This window comes from Pyricularia grisea (genome assembly GCF_004355905.1).
Source record: "Pyricularia grisea strain NI907 chromosome Unknown Pyricularia_grisea_NI907_Scaffold_1, whole genome shotgun sequence".
In the NCBI taxonomy this organism is placed as follows: Eukaryota; Fungi; Ascomycota; class Sordariomycetes; order Magnaporthales; family Pyriculariaceae; genus Pyricularia; species Pyricularia grisea.
Genome location: NW_022156716.1, coordinates 5087607 through 5104946, shown reverse-complemented (window position 1 = coordinate 5104946; position 17340 = coordinate 5087607). Strand labels below are relative to the sequence as shown.

Sequence of the window (17340 nt, the reverse complement as noted above, 5' to 3'; positions counted from 1 at the left end):
TTTTTATACTCCTTTCAGTGGTGGTTGGCATGGTTATGTAGGAGGATTTTATTCGGCTGGTCATCTTCAGATTGTTCACCATGATGGGTTGAGTTGAAGTTGTGCTTTGGAGTCGCGGAGATTCCCCGCCTTTTAATTTGGGGTAGACCGAGGTTCGTCGGATGCGATTGAAATCCATTACATAGTAAATGAAATCATGAGCTGATCAGGGTTAGGGTCACTAACACGAATCCAGCCAGCAACCAGCAAGCCAGCTGCTACCTGCAAGCTACTGCAGCTGTCTTTCGTCAGGCAGGAAAGGCTGCTGAAAATACCCTAACCCTCCTCATCACTAATCGTCTATTCACTAACGTCACGGATGTCTCTGCCGGCGGGGGTTTGCAGGAACGAGCCGGAAAACTTGGCAACCAAGACAGTACCAAGACTACCTACATTCTTAGCAGCTTGGGGTTGAATATTCTTCATTCCACTGAGCTTTGAAACAAATTCATGGATCCATGGTGCATTTTTCTGGGTTATTAATTTGCAATACAATTGCTCACTATGCAGTAACTGACGGTCAGTGCACTGATATATATGTACGGGATTGCTTGCAAATCGCAATCGCAATGCTCTCCCTCCCCTTTCTTCCCTTTTTTTTTTTTTTTTTTTTTTTTTTTTTTTTTTTTTAATTCCCTCACCAGCAACATGATTTGCCATCATTGCGTAGGACACAACCGGGCGAGGGATAGCATCCCTTGCGCTGCATCATGCCCCCACCCGACTTTTCTTTTTAGTCACTTCTTTTTCGGGCTTAACGTTCTATAGAATGACTCGGCACTCCACTCACTTTTCCACGAGTGGGCCAAGCAAGGATTCTTTTGTGGGTGGGTGGTACCACGAGAGTGCCCGGGAGATGGAATGGACCACTTGGAAAGGACCCAATTTTCATCCAGTATCGAAATCGGGCTCAATAGGGAGTCGATTCAGTTCACGTCAGCTTAGTACCGCGAGATGGATGGTGGCGCTCATCGACAGCAACGATGATGATGATGAAAAATGACGGCGATAGAGCTAGTCTGCCGCCAACAAGTCTTGAACTTGTGCAGCCACACACCATTCGCCGGCTCTTTATCAAAGAACCCACGGGCTAGTTTTAGTTTCTGATGTAGCAGCCAAATCTAAAAAGAACCCCCTTTTTCGCTCTACATTTTTATTTTATTTTTTGTTTTTACTTTTCCTGATGGACACATTATGACTTTTGCTTGTGCGCGTCAGCCATGCCCAATGGAAAGTAGCAAACCCCTAATTCGGCTGTTCCATTGAGTTCAGACGTAATTACTTCCCGGTGCAATGTATCTAGGCGGAGTCTCTACCGTGCGTGCAGGTTTGCTTGCTTTTTTGATGAGAGAGAGAAAAAAAAAAAAAAAAAATCCCTTGGAAAGTTGGGATGCTTGCCAACATCAGCCAATGACAAGCCTGGCGGCGCCGGTCCGGTAAGTGCAGGCTGACAAGCCATGCCATCAACCACGAAAAATGTACCCCTGTCAACACCCTTTTCCAGAAAGGATCCACTGCGAATGCTCCCCTGGTGCGACCCGCCGCCCATTCCCCCTTCCCGAACTTCCCAGCTTCGAAACACAAACACGGGCGCCTCCCTATTTCCTCGTTCCATCTTCTGGGGAAAAGCCTTTCTTTCTGGTAGGATTATGAGATTTGTCTGGGGGTCTCTCTTGACAACCTCATTGCATTTCAAAGAAAGAGAAGTAGAAGAAGAAGAAGAACAGGAAGAGGATTGAGCATATCCGGTTCCAGCTTGCTTGCCTGCTAGTACGGTGCCTTGGTCTTTTCATTTTTTTATTTTTTTATTATCACCCTGAGCCTTGCTGTTGTCCATCGGTTTCTCCCGACCTATTCGTCACTCACAGAATATACAATATGCCTGCATACAACACAAGAAAAGTATCGTTGAGCTTGCCGAGCCTGGGAATCGCTATACCTGGCAGTGGCGGCAACCATGGACAGCGCCGCACGACTCCCTCATCCGCGAATGCCTCGCCTTCGAGCCGCCCAGCGCCATCGTCCGCACCCGCATCGGCGACATTAGACCAAAGCAGTCAGGCACGCGCGCAAATACCTAGCAGCAAGAAGCGCAAGGCTTCAAATGATAGCGAGTCGCAGAGCCCGCGCCCAACAGTGATGGCAAAGAAACAGCACTCGCAGCCTACACCGACGCCTGCTGCCTCCCGCGATCCTTCCGAGCACACCCCGCCGCCTTCTCCTACGCGGTCTGTCGAGATGGCGGATGCCGACCCTGTTGTTGTACCCAAACCTTTCGACCTGGATACCGTCAATGATGAGATCGTCGAGGCTGTCATTAGAGTGCTTATTAGCCAGGCCAACCGACCGCACTTGGTCAAGGAGCTCGCGACCATCCTGATGTTGCAACTCAGGATAGTTCAACAGTACGTCACATACTTACCCGCCTGGCATTCACAACAATTCTAATGTCGTAAATATGCTAACTTGAATTGTTCTAGATCTGCGAATCCATGCGCCATCATCTCTTCGAGGCTTTCGAGCTTCCTCAAGCGCCCCTGTTGGAGCGCCTCGACCCCATGCCCTTTGGCCAAGGAGTTGGAGACTGTTCACCCAAGGAGAACATACTTCTACCTGACCACATGCCCGCACCCACCATTCGCCGAGTCTCCTGTTTCCATGGCCACTCCACCAATAGTCAAGCCTCCGCGCGCCATAATCACACCGTCGTTATCAAGTGGCACGTCAGCTTCGGAAGATGCTGAAGATAACATGCGCCGTAGGCAGTTGAGCCCATCGCCCGAGATCGACTTGTCCTCGCCAGAGTTCGACGACTTCGATGATGAGCTGCCCTCGACACCCCTGGGCTCACTGTCATCACGCATGCCGCCAAGATTGCACCATCACAGCTCAAGGCATCATCGCGGCGCATCTCCGCCTCTAGAGAAGGACGAGAAAGAGTTCACGCAGACGGCCAACGTGCTGCAGCAGAGGAAGAAGGCGAGCGGCCATCTATTGGCATCCAAGCCGGTTGAGACGGTTGTGGAGACCCCCTACAACAACCATGCACGAGACGAAAACTTGTTTGGAGGTTACAACTCCCACCACCACAGGACGCTTTCGCCAGTCGCTCCTTTGCCACTGATGACATTTTCTGTCACAAGCCCCGCCATACGACCTTCGTTTGGGTTGAACCTCAAACGGGACGTCGAGGCTGAAAGCTGGGCGCGACTTGACAGCATGCTCGAGTGGGACCGTAGTCCCGAGAACATTGAGCTTGAAGAGCTCGATGGACTTCTTGATTTCTAAGGGTGCCTTGGTGTAACCCTGTGTAACATTTCATTTAACGCTTCGGCCGAAATGCCAAAGCCTCTCTTTTTTTTTTTTTTTTTTTTTTTTTTTTTTTTTTTTTTTTGCTTCATCTACTCTCTCACCAACCTCCGTCATACACCGATGTTGCGAAGGATGCTGTACTTTTCTCTACTCTTTGTGCTTGTATCTCGTTTAATCTGCGACGAAATGAAACGATCGGATTCTCATGGGAAAGGTCAGGGTTTTTTTGGTGGGCAACAGCAAGTTCGGGTGCTCTGCGTTACAAAAGCACGTGTTTTATGTGTTTTTGGCTTGTGGCTCTCTTTGTTCAGTGGCGCTCTATCTCTCTATCTCTATCTCTCTCTCTCTTCTCTCTTGCCATTGGCGTTCAGAAGGCGTTGGATATCCCTTGTTTTGCTGTTTCCGTCTGTACCCTGCCGTTCTTGTTTTCCCCCCTATTTGTTTCTCACTCTACTGAACAGTGTTACATGGGTTTGCCAAAGGGGCTTGGGCATTGTCAACATTGACGCTATCGCGATGTTGATGGCTTCGGGGTTTTCTGACGGGCTCACGCGTACTTCTCTCGGCAAAGTTTCCGTTGCTGGTTCTCGGGACCATTGTGGTCCGAGTGGGGATTATTAAAATCAGGATATCCACGTGGGTATCCGCAACTCAGGGATATGACGATTTGCAAACAGAGGGGTGTCTGGTGGTTTCTCCCACTTTTATTTATTTATTTGCTATTTTCTGTTGGAAATACGGAAAGAAAAAAAAAAAAAGGGCGGGACTCCTTGGAGAGAAAACTTACAACAAAATCTGGCGGGGGGCATGCAGACATCGATTACTTGCTTGTTGACGGGTTGCCGGACGGGATGATACCTTGTTCTTTACTCATTTAGATGGATTCGTTTTTGTTTTTTTTAGCATAGAGGCGAAACGCCCTATGTTCGCCTATAGGGCCAAAAGATAGATGACTTGTTTGGATAGGCATCTAGAAGATGGTCGGGTTATGTGAGGCGTGGTTAGGATGGACGGCATGCGCTGGTACAAAACCTTGCAACGAAGGTGCAAATGAAAAAAGAGGTAGAAGGGATGGAGAAAAGTATAAACAAAAAAATCTCAACTTTTCCAATACCAAGAATGCGTTTCAATTTTGTTGCTCGTGACGACGCATAAAGTTATTATCCACACTTAAAACAGCAACAACATGCACACTTGCAAGTGCGCTTAGAAATGTCATCTAGCTAATTATTGGCAGCTACTATTCCTGGAGTGGAGATCGGGGTCAAACGCCATCCATCGGCACCCCATCCCTGCAGAAATCATGAATCTTCTATTGATCTACCGTGTGACAATAACATAGTATACATATATTACGTGATACAATATAGAGTACACAAACAGTCCCCAGCATCACGTCGGCTTGGCAGCAGGAACATCCTTGGCCCTGTCGCTCCTCACCCTGAGCTCGATGAGCAGCGTGGTCCCTGCTTGCAGTACACCGGGCCGCTTGATACTGACGACCTCGAGCCCAGGGACCTCGCTGGCGGCGTCGCGCACGATGCGCTCAATGTCGCGGTTCCACCAGCATCCAAAGCGCTGAAAGTGGCTCGGGGCCAGCTTGTCGAGGACGTTGTTTACGAAGCCCCAGTTGCCGCGGCCGTGTTCTAACAGGAGCATGCGGCCCGTCTCGGGCTTGAGCACGTCGGCCATGTTGGCGAGGAGGCGCTTCGGGGACGAGACGGAGCACAGGCCAAAGGTTTGCACGATCACGTCGTAGCGTGTAGGTTCTTCCATCCGCGTTGGACCCGATGCCTCCGAGTCCACGGGTAGTGAAGGGGGCAGAGGCAGGCCGTTGTGGACGTCGGCACGAACAAGACGTAGTTTGTCGCCCTGTAGGTTGAGAAACTCCTCGAACCCGGCCTCTCTGAACTGGGCGTTGCCGGCTTCCTCCTCCTCCTTGGTCCGGCCCTTGCGCAGCAGGGTCTTCATGCCGGGCACCAAAGTCCTGATCCTGGTGCGGGCGATCTCGAGCACGTCGGCCGAGACGTCGACGCCAGTGTAGCTCGTCATCTCGACCTCCTGATCCCTGGCCAGCTTCATGTCGCGGCGCTTCTCGAGGCGGCGGACGACGCGCAGGTTGGGGTCTACGTCGGCGATGTCGTCCCAGTCGTAGAATTTGAAGTTTCTACCGGTGCCGACGGCGACCTCGAGCACGTCGCCCCTGCACTCGGCGGCCAGGCTCTGGCGGATCTTGGTCACGCCCATCAGCCACTCGGGCCAGTCGAGCCCCGTGTCGAACTCGGAGGCCGTGGCGCGGGATATGGTCGGCGGCAGACCGGTCGGTTGCGCGGGCTCGGTCTGGCGCAGCGTCTCGTCGTAGTCGTCCTGCGCGGCGGTGTGATGCGCGCTACAGCATGCTGCAGACGACGAGGTCTGGACGAAGGCGGTGATGAGGTACGATGCGTAGGCCATGAAGAGGCTGCCTGCCACAATTGAGCCGACAAAGGGGTAGCGGTACTTCCGGAACAGCTCCGGCAGGGGCTCCCGCTTGTCCTGCTTCTCATTCTTGGCTGGTTCCTCCGGGCTTGGACTCGGCTTGGGTTTGCCAGCACGGTGCTTGAGTGCAGGTGGAAGATCTTGTGTCTTGGTAACTACAATTGGCCGAGCTGGGCGCTGGGCTTTTTTACTGTTTGCCCGAGACTGGTGGATGTGCCTCTGAAAAAATGACAGAAAGTCTGATTTGTAGCTGAGGAACCCGGAGCCGGTGCCAGTTCTCAGTTCCGAGCCCAGAGCTACTGGCCTTCCTAAGACGGTTGACAAGCTGCATGGCAGCTTCTGCCGCATTGCACACATTTTGTCTGCCTGCGCGGGGGAACTTTAAATGAGGTATTATATCATGGCGTAAGTTCCCGCGGCCTCTTTCCCTGTCCTGTGACCTGGTCGCAAATCTGTACGTGGATGAGTTGAAGGGGGAAAAAGAGAGACAAAAAGTAAGGGAATAATTCCACGCAAAGACTGGCACCTGGCCGTTGAACAGCCCAGCCCGTAGCGCACTTATAAAGAACTACCTATAGACGGGCGGATCCGGAGTGGCTACCCAGGCTTTGTTATTCTTGTAGACTTGATGAGAGAGAAAAAAAGAAAATGAGTCTTGAGTTCTACCAAAAACGCCTGTCATTCTGCTGCACCTCTGCATCCATAACGACCCATCAAAAATTCGCTTATGTCATAATCCACCACGTTGTGCCAGGGTTAGGGTAGCTGCTGCCTAGAAAGCCTCTAATTGACCATTGATTGCATTGATTGTGATTGACATCATCTTTCGTTTGTCTGCCAAATTTCTCCAACAAGACGACTGGTGACGGCTCCTGGAGATTTCAAATCAGGTAGCATGATACTGTTACGCGAAAACAGTCTCGCTCCAGACTGAACTGCCACTAGACATGGCAACCCAACAAGACGTCCAAGAACTCTTGCGCCTCCTCGTTGGCGCCAGGAAGCTGCCTATGCTCCAGGCAATGGCACAGGTTAAAGCTCTTCAGGTCGAGGGACTGAAGAGCATACGCCAGGTGGCAGAAGCCGACCAGGCTGCCGTAGAACGGGCTGTCTCCGACGTCAAAGCCGCGCGGGCTCTGCAGAACGCATGCAAGGCTGCTGTGAAGCGAGGCGATTCCGGCGTCGGCGCAGGGTCTGGAAAGAGGGGAGGGTCTGATGTCGACGCAGGCGCCAACAAGCGCGCCAAGACGGCAGCTGGAAGCAGCGGCGACGGCTCCTTGTTCGGTTTGCCGCCCCAGATGACACCAGAAGAGCTCGAAGAGTCCCTAGATTTACCTGTCGACATAGATGAGGAGCGCATCACCGCAGCGTCCATCGAATGTAACCGAGCGCCTCTTGTGCTTGCTTTTGCCGTGGAGCTACTGCGCTACACTATGCCAGAACAGCCACCATCCAGTCGATTGAGCATCGCACAGGCCGTGGTAGCTGCCAACTCTCGATCCAAGGCGGCAAGCCTGGGCATCGAGAAAGGGCTTCCGGCAGATCGAGAAGGCTGGGGAGAAGGCCAGCCGCGGGTCCGTGTGATGGGTCGCGAGGTTAGCGTACTCAAGCGCGGCGGCTACGAGTGGAAGGGCCCCGAATCTGTAGAGAAAGCGAGCGAGGCAAAGCAGGATGCTTTTGCCATCATGATGCAAAACGACACCCAGGAGTCGCGCACAGAGACGGCTTCATCACAACAGCAAACGTCCCTTGATCCGAAGCCGCTGACTTGGTCAACAAGCCAGTCTGTCTCCCTCAAGGAGTCGACATTCATCGCGAGAGCTACAACTATGAGCAGCGTTTATGACAGGAAGAGATTGTTTGCGGCCCTTATGGAAAAGTACCCTGTACTGAAAACCGCCACCCACAACGCATGGGCTTACCGGGTGAAGCAGACGGGATCAGGACGAGTGACCGAAGATTCATTTGACGATGGTGAGACTGGCTGTGGCAAACTAATGCTGGAAGTCATGCGAGAGTCGGATTCAGTCGATACCCTCGTCGTCCTCACCCGCTGGTTTGGCGGAATCATGCTGGGGCCGGATCGCTGGCGCCTAATGCGGAACGTTGTCAGGGGCGCGCTGTCAGAGCGTATGCGGCTGGCGGGCACTCAGACTGGCCTTGGTGGTGAAGCCGTATGGGGGTTGGATCTTGAGGCTATGAAATCCAAGTCGACGACAGGTGGTTACGGAAGCGGCATCAAGCACCACGAAACAACGGTGGTAGGAATGCAGGTCCATAGACCCGAGGCAGCAAGAAACTATCTTCTCAAAAGCTTCGCCACGGGGTCCACCACAGAGAACGCTGAAGGCGATACGGCAGATACAAAAGATGATGATACGCCAGGTAGCAAGGGCAAGAAGACGGCAACAGCCAAGAAGAAGACGGTCAAGGCTGTAAATGCTGAAAAGGAGGAGAATCTTGCCTTGCTTCTCGGAGCGTTGAGGCTGCTCTACGATAGCTGGGCCGACCATCTTCCAGTTGGGGACTTGGACCGCAGAGCATGGAGCTGGTACACGGCAGTGAGACCGGAAGTTGACTCGGGGCCTTCCGGCTGGGGTGCCAAGGGCGTGCTCCATTTGCAGAGTATACTTGCCCTGCGTCGGAAGGAGTGAACTATCTTCAGAAGGATATTACGAAACAAAATACAAGAATACCGCACAAAACAGGAATAGATCATCAGTCCATCACCATAAAATCCGCATTTGCGACAAAGTGGCCGTAGCCAGCTGCACTATGAAAGGAACAATGAAAATCGCGGGTCAGCGTGGTTGATTCCTACTGCCTGCCTAGCTAGGTACCCTGCATATATTTCTTCACCAACTGCAAGCGACACATCCAGAATCCGAGCCATGGTGGGTTCTGTTGCATACTCGTAGTATTCAACCATACACTCAATTAATTCTGTAACAAATTTCCATTGTGAAGTCAAACTACATTCAAGGTTGCTATCCTTGCCACAAATGGTTCTTTGTTAAAAAGACCACCGCAAGCGACAGTCGAAGTATCAATTGTTGACATGTGACTCGACATTCATGTCTGGTGTTTGTTTCGTTTTCAGCTCCCTGGGTATTATTACTGGCTGGGGTGGACGTATTACTTACTTACTGTACGGTACGTACTCGCTTTGTCGCTACCGCACACCGCCGCACTTAACCGGTAGTACGGGCAGCAGGAGCTATAGTACCATTACGCAGCAACTTATTCGAGGACCCACCCCCGTAGCCACAGGCATGTGAAAGCGGCGGGTAACGCTTGCATTAGCGTCACTCGATTACCGGGGGTTGTGGGGATACTGTTGCCTCGTGCCTCGGCCTGCCCAAGCTTACAACCCGGTCAGCAGCTTGGGACGAGCCGACTACCAGCGACTGGAACTTGACAAAAGCCAGATCACGACTTCCAAACCTCGCCATCTCTCAGTAAATCCTGGCTTCACTTCCTACCTAGATATTCAACCATTCCCATTAGCCAGCCAGCCTTACACTAAAGAGTTTTTGTCGTGTTTGTACTCTCTCTTTCTAATCCGAAGAACCCGAGCAAGACAAAATGGGTGGTAAGCGATCTCCTTGTGTCCCGCACCGTTTCTTCTTACGCTCCTCGCAATTGACCCCAGAAAGCTTGGACTTTTTGCTAACGATTCGCCCCTAATGGCATGTTCATACAGCCCTTGACAGACTCCAGCAGATTGGCGGCCAGCTCTCCGGCGCGCTGTCTTCCGGCGGTCGCGCAAAGATTCTCGAGAAGAACCCCGACGATGTCAGTACATGTCCTAACCTTTGGCCCAATTCAAGAACCACAAGTTCTCACTCGCATCGCCTCCTTTTGCAATAATAAAGAACTCAGTGCTAACCCCCGCGCGCTGCTCCATGTTAGATCGTTGTCACCGCCTGCCTCAGGACAGCGTTCACCAAGGGTGGAAAGGGTGGTTTCAAGGACACACATGCGGCAGACCTCATGGCCGGTGCCCTCAAGGGCATCATCGGCCGATCCAAGATAGACCCCGCCTTGGTCGAGGATATCTGTGTTGGCACAGTCCTGGCTCCCGGCGGTGGCGCCACCGAGATGCGCGCCGCTGCCCTGGTGGCCGGCTTCCCCGAGAGCGCCTCAGTCCGGACCCTGAACCGCCAGTGCTCGTCTGGTCTGCAGGCCTGCGTTGACGTTGCCAACCAGATCAGGTCTGGCATGATTGAGATTGGTATCGGCGCTGGCGTCGAGTCGATGAGCACAAACTACGGGTAAGTCTTTTGGGGAAGCCTCAAGGCGAGGTCGCCATGCGCGCCCCACTCACTCAAGAACTCGCTAACCCCCTTTGCGCAAACAAAACAGCCCCGCCGCCGTGGCCGAGTTCTCGGACCTACTCGAGTCCCACCCAGAAGCCGCAAACTGCAAGGTGCCCATGGGTGTTCTATCGGAGAACATGGCCCGTGACCGCAACGTGCCGCGCGCTGCTCAGGACGCCTTCGCCGCCAACTCATACAAGAAGGCCGAGGCCGCCCAGAAGCAGGGTCTCTTTAAGGAGGAGATCGAGCCGCTGCGCGTCAAGTTCGAGGATCCCAAGACTGGCGAGACCCGCGAGATCGTTGTCGACGGCGACGACGGTGTCCGCCCTGGCATCACTGCCGAGTCACTTGCCAAGATCAAGCCCGCCTTTGCCGAGGGTGGTAGCATCCACGCCGGTAACGCCTCGCAGATCTCTGACGGTGCCGCCGCCGTCCTGCTCATGAAGCGCTCCACCGCCGAGAGGCTCGGCCAGCAGATCCTGGGCAAGTACGTCCAGGCCTCCATCGTCGGTGTCAAGCCGCTGCTCATGGGTATCGGTCCCTGGAAGGCCATTCCCAAGCTCTTTGAGCTCACTGGCGTCACCAAGGAGGACGTCGACATCTTTGAGATCAACGAGGCCTTTGCCAGCCAGTGCCTGTGGTGTGCCGACGAGCTCAAGATCCCTCACGAGAAGATTAACCCCAAGGGAGGTGCCATCGCCTTTGGTCACCCCCTGGGTTGTACCGGTGCCAGGCAGGTCTCGACTCTGCTCTACGAGCTGAGGAGGACGGGCCAGAAGGTCGGCGTTACCAGCATGTGTGTCGGTACCGGCATGGGTATGGCTGCCCTCTGGGTTGCAGAGTAGATGTAAAGCAATCGAGCCATGTTGATGAATTGATGAAACATTGGGCAAAATCTCTTTTTTTTCATATTCCTGTACGAGATGCATGTCTTTCTGTATTTGAATTTATTGTACCATCAAAATCGGATAAATCCGTCGTATTCAAAAGTTGCTGGTCAAAGTCGATGATATTTGTATACTGTCTCTGTAATTGTCTGTTGATGATCCCCCCCCAAATGCAGATTTATGAATATTCAACACAAGCAGCGCAACTTTACAAAAATAATCTCCATCCATCTATATAAAACATTCAAGGGAAACCACACATGCAATCTCTATGACGATAACAAATCTACAACTTGCTTTCCAAGTTTATCATGCTCAACTTCTCCTTGAGGGAGTCCTCTGCCTCTTTCTCGATCCTCTTCAGGAGAACATCGCAAGTCGGGATATCGTGGATTAAGCCAATGACTTGGCCGGCAGTCCAAACCTAAAAATTGATTATCAGAGACGCCCGTTTCATGCCTCGATTTTTTTTTTTTTTTTTTTTTTTTTTTTTTTTTTTTTTTTTTTTTTTTTTTTGTGGATTGAGAGGGACAAGAACTTACTCCGTAGTCTGGGTCACCGTTGACAAATACCTGCTTACCACGCTGGCCGCTCACCAGAGGCGCGAGATGGGAAAAATCGCCATTGGCGCTTTTCTCGGCCTTGATGGCCTCCTCGGTGACCTTATTGCGGTAAAGACGAGTGGTGTTACGGAAGCTGCGCAGAACCAATGCGGTATCGTGCTCGCTGGCACCAACAATTGTCTCCTTGATGTTGTTGTGGATTGGGGCCTCGACGGTGCACATGAAGCGGGTGCCCATGTTGATGCCGCTAGCGCCCAGGCACAGGGCGGCCGCGAGGCCTTGGCCGTCGGCAAAGCCGCCCGAGGCAATAAACGGAACCTTGAGCTTCTGGCGGGCACGGCTGAGCAGGATGAAGTTTGTAATGTCCGACTCACCGACGTGCCTGTCAAACACCCAACCCAAAACACGGGCTTGTCGTTAGCGGACGGGTCCGGATCTGCTAGGGGGGACACGGGAGGAGCACAGGGCAATACGAGAGAGTCTAGGGAGCAGGACGAGCCGATTGGGCCGGGTAGCGGCATTGGATACTCGCACAAGACTATAGGCGAATGAAGAACGGGATGCAAACAGAGCTTTTCTTGTGTAGTGTGGTCGTGTGAGAATGCACAGGATAGAGAAAGAGGTGGATGGGTTGGGCAGTGGTATCAAAGCAACATTGGCAAGACGATTCGGGAAATCCAGTATGCCGTGCACATCTCGAGCTTGAGTAGCAGACGGGATAAAAATGGAAACGAACGAACCAGGAGGCTGTAAATGGCCTGCACCGCGTCATATCGTGGTCATGCGCTGCTTTGATGAATGACAGGTGCAAGGAAGGAAGAAAAGCAGAGCAACAAAGACGACTTTGCAATGAGAGAGGACCAACTTACCCAGCACACTCAAAGCCATCGATCGACAAAAAATCCACTCCCATCTTGACCGCACTCTCGGCATGCCTGATGGAGGTGCACTTGTGAAGCACAATGATGCCAGCCTTCTTGAGGGCAGCAATAACGGGACCAGGGCTGTTACCAGCCGTCTCGACAACTTTGATGCCCTCCTCGACCACAACGCGGACGTAGGCGGGGTAGTCTGGCGGGACCATGGACGGCAATAGGGTCAGGTTGACGCCGAAGGGCTTGTCGGTCATAGTCCTGCACTTGCGGATCTCCTCCCGCAAGCCCTCTGGCGTCGGGAAGATGAGGGCCGTAATGAGACCCAAGCCACCGGCATTAGACACGGCGGATGCGAGTGAGGCGTAACCTAGATGATCACAGTACCCGGCGTTAGATCAAGTTTTCTCTCGAAAATTTTGATTCTTCCTTCTTTTCTTTTTTTTTTCTTTTCTTTTTTCTCTCTCGTCTTTATTTTCGTTCCCCCCATCTGCCTGTCGTCATCCCCTCTCTGTACCACAATGATAGCATCAGGTTGGCCAGCTGGCTTTGGGCACCCATCTTGGTCCACAGCCCAGTACGCAGGATCTAGACAAGGGGGCGTGTATAAGAGGGTGTCAAGATATACATACCAACGTGCATCATGCCGCCTTGCACGACGGGGACTGTTGTTTTCGTCGATAATCAAGAGGTTGTCAGCCAAAGTAAACCGGTGAAGAGAGTGCATACATCTTTTTGATTTTGCCGTGTCATTGCTCACTCTTGATCCCGAGTTTCCTCGTAAGTTCGGTATTGAATGGCATCTTGGCTCTATGGTTGGAATTTGAACTTTGAGATTTGCAGCCTCGGAGTGAATCAAAGCGCTTTGCAGACAAGCAAGTAGTGTGTATGGTTTGATGTATGTGTCTTTAGAGTACAGCTGGCAGAGTACCACTCAAGTTCGTGAGACCTGGAACAAACAATCAGTCGCCTGCGTTGGTATTGCCAAGTTATGCAAATAGTTTAGACCCGCAGCCGTGATATATCTTGCTCTTGAGTAACGGTAGTGCCGGGTTGCGCGGGAGTAACGCCTTTGTTTTTTTCTTTCTTTTTTGTCCGTGTTCTGTTGACCTTAGTTTCCGCCGAGCAGCTGAGCCACACGTACCCTCAGGATTTGGGTACGGTCGTGGACGGGATTCAGTCTTAGAAGCCGAGGTCCACGGTTCAGTGTCGGGCAGAAGTGGGGTCGCGGGGAAATAGCGTATGGGGTTCAGGGGATGTACCCCAAGTCATGGCAGGTACCGTACAATTCTACAGTACCTTTTTTACTAGGTCTAGGTACCCTCGATTATGCACGTTTGCTGCCGAGAGGCTTGTAACGGCTCAGGTTCAGCGTACAAGAAGAGCCTTGAGGGTCTTGCATGTGCTGCTTAGTTCAAGATTGCTAATTACTGATCTGCCGGTTACGATTGAGAACCACTCCAAACCCGCAATCAACCGTCAGCAGTGTAATGGATATTTGCGACTTGACGCGGAGGCCTGCTGGTCTGGTCTGGTCTGGTCTGGTCTGGCTGGTGCTGGATTTCAAATGAACTCCATGTTCATTGTACCTTTGGTACTCCATACAAGACAAAAACAAAATAATCAAATCAATTCATCCGGTCAGTTGGGAACGGCCCGTGCTCCGCGCTGCGGACTGCCCGACGTTTCTGGCAGCGTACCTAAGTAAAAAGCAGGGTTGTGCCTGCCTCCAAATTCCCAGCTCGCTTCCAGATGCACTTGCTTTCGCATGACGCAGGACGACCTGGACATGGAACGAACAAATTCTCATCGGCAGCTGTTGTGCAAACCATCATCAGTTGGACCATTCGGATGTCTTGCCTCTTCGCGTACATCCAACGCATCCCTCCATCTCGCCTGCCTCGCTTCGATATTTGGGCATGCCTGCTTCGCAATTGGTAATCCGGGGTCACCAACTTTGTGTTCTTGCCGACACTGACCTGCACTTCTGATTATCGTACCACTTGTCAAGTGAGTACTGGTTCAAGATTGTGCAGCTTCTCCTCAGCCAAATCGACTGTGACTCGAGTTTTTTTTTTCTTTTTCTCTCTCTCTCTCTCTCTCTTCCTCTCTCATACTCCACTCTGGCTTGTTTATTTTATTTCTATTCTACCACTCGGTTGGCATCCCATTCTACCTGCCGATGACTGAAGAATGCAGTGACACCTACGTGCCGTGGAAACATAAGCTTGTGTCCGCTGTGTCTCGCCAGCCCTGAGACAACTGGTACAGACTCGCAAGCTCAATTCGCATCATGACGCCCTCGACATCAATACAGGGAGGGATATGCATATCTACATCTACATACATGGTTGCTGACCTGTTCAAGGTACCTACCTAGTCCAGGACCTGAGGTAGATCATCTATCCGTCTTGCCTACATACCTACCTCACATTAATTATATAGTATGTGCGCACCTAAATACCGTTAGTTAGGTCGCCCCTTTGTATCCACGATTGGGCTTAAATAATGTAGGTGATGAGTTCCGTAATGCTACTAATATCACTGATCGCACAATATAGGAGTCGATGCTGCTTCTTGGCTCTTCCATCCGAACTGACGTGCATTCATGGTTTTGTCTGTTAAACCTTGCCATATCCACTTTGCCTTACATTGGGCACCAAAACGTGGCCGAGTTAACTTATCGTGTCGGGTGGTCAGGGTTGACACGATGATGCAAATACTTGCGTCCAATACAAGCCCTAGGAACACGAAAGGAACTCGACAAGACACGCATTCGCCAAGTACAACGTCGGGCACTTTTCAATGCTGTCAAAGATACAGGTGTTACCAGCTTTACTGTATTGCCTGCAGTTATTGCGGATATTCTGGTCAAGTTTGCGAGAATCTACGACTCACTCAATCCCTGGGATCTATATATTTTTGACCAATGATTTTGTCCAACGATACCCTGCTTCACTGGGCTTGTACCGGATGGCTTTTCTCATTCCCAGCCATGCACCGTTCCGCCCGTTGTGCCACTTCTCCCTTCCTGGCGGTAGCGAGGCGTGTATCAGGCATTGCAACCAGGCCATAATGATGCTTAGGTATGTCATCCTTACTACTTTGGGCATTGTTTGCTTTGTTTGTTTTTTCTCCTTCCCCTCTGTTTGCGACGCCACCCTGATTGGACCGAGCACATGATTTCTGTTCTAGTTCTAGAAGCTGTCCACATGATCAACTCCAAGGGCGTCTTAGGTCACGCCTCATAACAAACAGCTGGTTGTATGAGCGCCACACATAATACAGGTTGCATAGGCTGGCGGAACTTGCAAGCTACTACTTCGTACATTCTCTTCCTGTGCCGCAAGTAGTGTTATAGGGATACCAAACAATGGTGTTCTCTTCGTACTCCTGTGGATTCTTGGTCATTTTATCCTCACAACATACAGCCGCAGCAAACCTAGCAAGCCTAGCTACCCTCGCCAGTGGCTGTGCCACTCGCATCTATACCATGTCAGGCGACCAGCCCTGCGCCTAGACATAGCAGCCACCCACCCACCGATTTGGCTACGATTGATCCACTCAGTAGCGAACAAAGCAAGCAGGCCGACTTGGTCCGGACCGGTTCAGCATCTTAAAATATCAGGGCATGTCGGCACAGCAGCATGGGGTTTGGTAGACATTGACGGCATCTCATGACCACGCGCTATTTAGCTGCTTGCCAAGCACCGATAGACCACCTGCCTTGAATCCCCTCGTCGATCTGCAATTGCGGATCAGTTATGCTATTATGTGGTGAATTACTCAATTGTTCAAGACGGGATATGATGATTCAAGATGTAGGAGTGGATGAGATGGATGTGAATCACCGCCCTCCCCTCATTGAGACCATCGAGTCCGAGATTGTTTGGTCAAAGATAATCACCTTGTGGCAATTATGTCCAGATGTTTTTGATAATAATATTGATTGAATTTTTGCATAGTAGCAGTTACTACCGAGCTACTGTGAGAAGGTAGGTGGTATTGATGAATTGTAATCTAGAATCGACCATGTCATGGCACCACGTCACTTTCAGTCGCCATCTTCGACATCCTCGACAACTTTTGACATGGCGCAACAAAGGCAACCGGAGACAGGGCTTACTATCCAGCCATCTTATAGGCCCGGAAACCAGGCTCGTTTGTCGGCAGTGGCGTGTCAGCCTCATCGAAAGCGTGAAAGCCAACAAGCTAGGGGCAAATCATTCCCTCCAGCGGGCTAATTGTTCAACTAACCAAAACAAGGTAAAAAAAGCAAACGCCTATCTGGAACGCTGGGGCACTTTCCGAGTTCGGGATGAATTCAAGATGAACCCTAACCGGCTCCTACTCCCCGCTTGCCAATGTGCCTAGTCAATTTCTAGCTGTGCTGACCAGATTCCAAAGGCACCTATACAGGAAAGACAAAGCAGCATTGGCAACTCCCTTCCATATCTATGCCAGGTTTCTGAAACACGTATAGCTAGGTACCAGTAGTAGCCCAAAGTGAACCACTTCTCTGTGCTTGAGGTTTCTTTTTTTTTTTTTTTTCTTTTTTTTTTCCCTTCCCCCCTTCGGGAAAAACAGACTCCCGCCAGGTCCCGATAGGCAACAACACTACCGAAAGGCTCCCAGGAGCCATGAAATGAAATCACCACACCACACCATGATACTATCCGGTTCAGTTGGGCATTCATCTTGACTGGACATCTGACGTGGGCAGTTCCTGTCCGCTCTTTCGGGCTGGGCCTCATCGAGCCTTTGGTGTGCAAGCTTAATGCACGCGTGCAACCTTCAAGAAGTAAAAGGCTCGCAGACAGAAAATGATCCCAAAGCACTTCGCTTGCAGGGGTTTGCAAGGTCGACGCTG

At 51.6% G+C, this 17340-nt stretch overlaps 6 protein-coding genes across 6 annotated transcripts; 4 read left to right on the top strand and 2 right to left on the bottom strand.

The window, feature by feature from the left end:
* The first annotated feature begins 1660 nt into the window (after window positions 1–1660).
* Window positions 1661–3428, top strand: PgNI_01561 (uncharacterized protein). Its single transcript, XM_031121632.1, has 2 exons — window positions 1661–2444; window positions 2520–3428. Exons 1-2 carry the CDS (start codon window positions 1918–1920, stop codon window positions 3325–3327), a joined length of 1335 nt encoding a protein of 444 aa, XP_030987999.1. The 5' UTR covers window positions 1661–1917; the 3' UTR covers window positions 3328–3428.
* A 1315-nt stretch (window positions 3429–4743) lies between these two features.
* PgNI_01560 (uncharacterized protein) lies at window positions 4744–6186 on the bottom strand (the record flags this gene model as incomplete). The annotated part of the gene is made up of 1 exon (XM_031121631.1): window positions 4744–6186. One exon carries the CDS (start codon window positions 6184–6186, stop codon window positions 4744–4746), a length of 1443 nt encoding a protein of 480 aa, XP_030988000.1.
* A 590-nt stretch (window positions 6187–6776) lies between these two features.
* Window positions 6777–8483, top strand: PgNI_01559 (uncharacterized protein; the record flags this gene model as incomplete). The annotated part of the gene is made up of 1 exon (XM_031121630.1): window positions 6777–8483. One exon carries the CDS (start codon window positions 6777–6779, stop codon window positions 8481–8483), a length of 1707 nt encoding a protein of 568 aa, XP_030986546.1.
* A 931-nt stretch (window positions 8484–9414) lies between these two features.
* On the top strand, window positions 9415–10993 carry PgNI_01558 (uncharacterized protein; the record flags this gene model as incomplete). The annotated part of the gene is made up of 4 exons (XM_031121629.1): window positions 9415–9421; window positions 9533–9624; window positions 9742–10103; window positions 10195–10993. 4 exons carry the CDS (start codon window positions 9415–9417, stop codon window positions 10991–10993), a joined length of 1260 nt encoding a protein of 419 aa, XP_030986545.1.
* A 328-nt stretch (window positions 10994–11321) lies between these two features.
* PgNI_01557 (uncharacterized protein) lies at window positions 11322–13273 on the bottom strand (the record flags this gene model as incomplete). Its single annotated transcript, XM_031121628.1, has 5 exons — window positions 11322–11459; window positions 11578–11980; window positions 12468–12840; window positions 13103–13135; window positions 13231–13273. The coding sequence occupies 5 exons, from the start codon at window positions 13271–13273 to the stop codon at window positions 11322–11324; spliced, it is 990 nt and encodes a 329-aa protein (XP_030986540.1).
* Window positions 13274–14149: 876 nt separating this feature from the next.
* On the top strand, window positions 14150–15054 carry PgNI_01556 (uncharacterized protein). The gene is made up of 3 exons (XM_031121627.1): window positions 14150–14480; window positions 14839–14914; window positions 15032–15054. Exon 1 carries the CDS (start codon window positions 14239–14241, stop codon window positions 14446–14448), a length of 210 nt encoding a protein of 69 aa, XP_030987506.1. The 5' UTR covers window positions 14150–14238; the 3' UTR covers window positions 14449–14480; window positions 14839–14914; window positions 15032–15054.
* Window positions 15055–17340: the final 2286 nt, after the last annotated feature.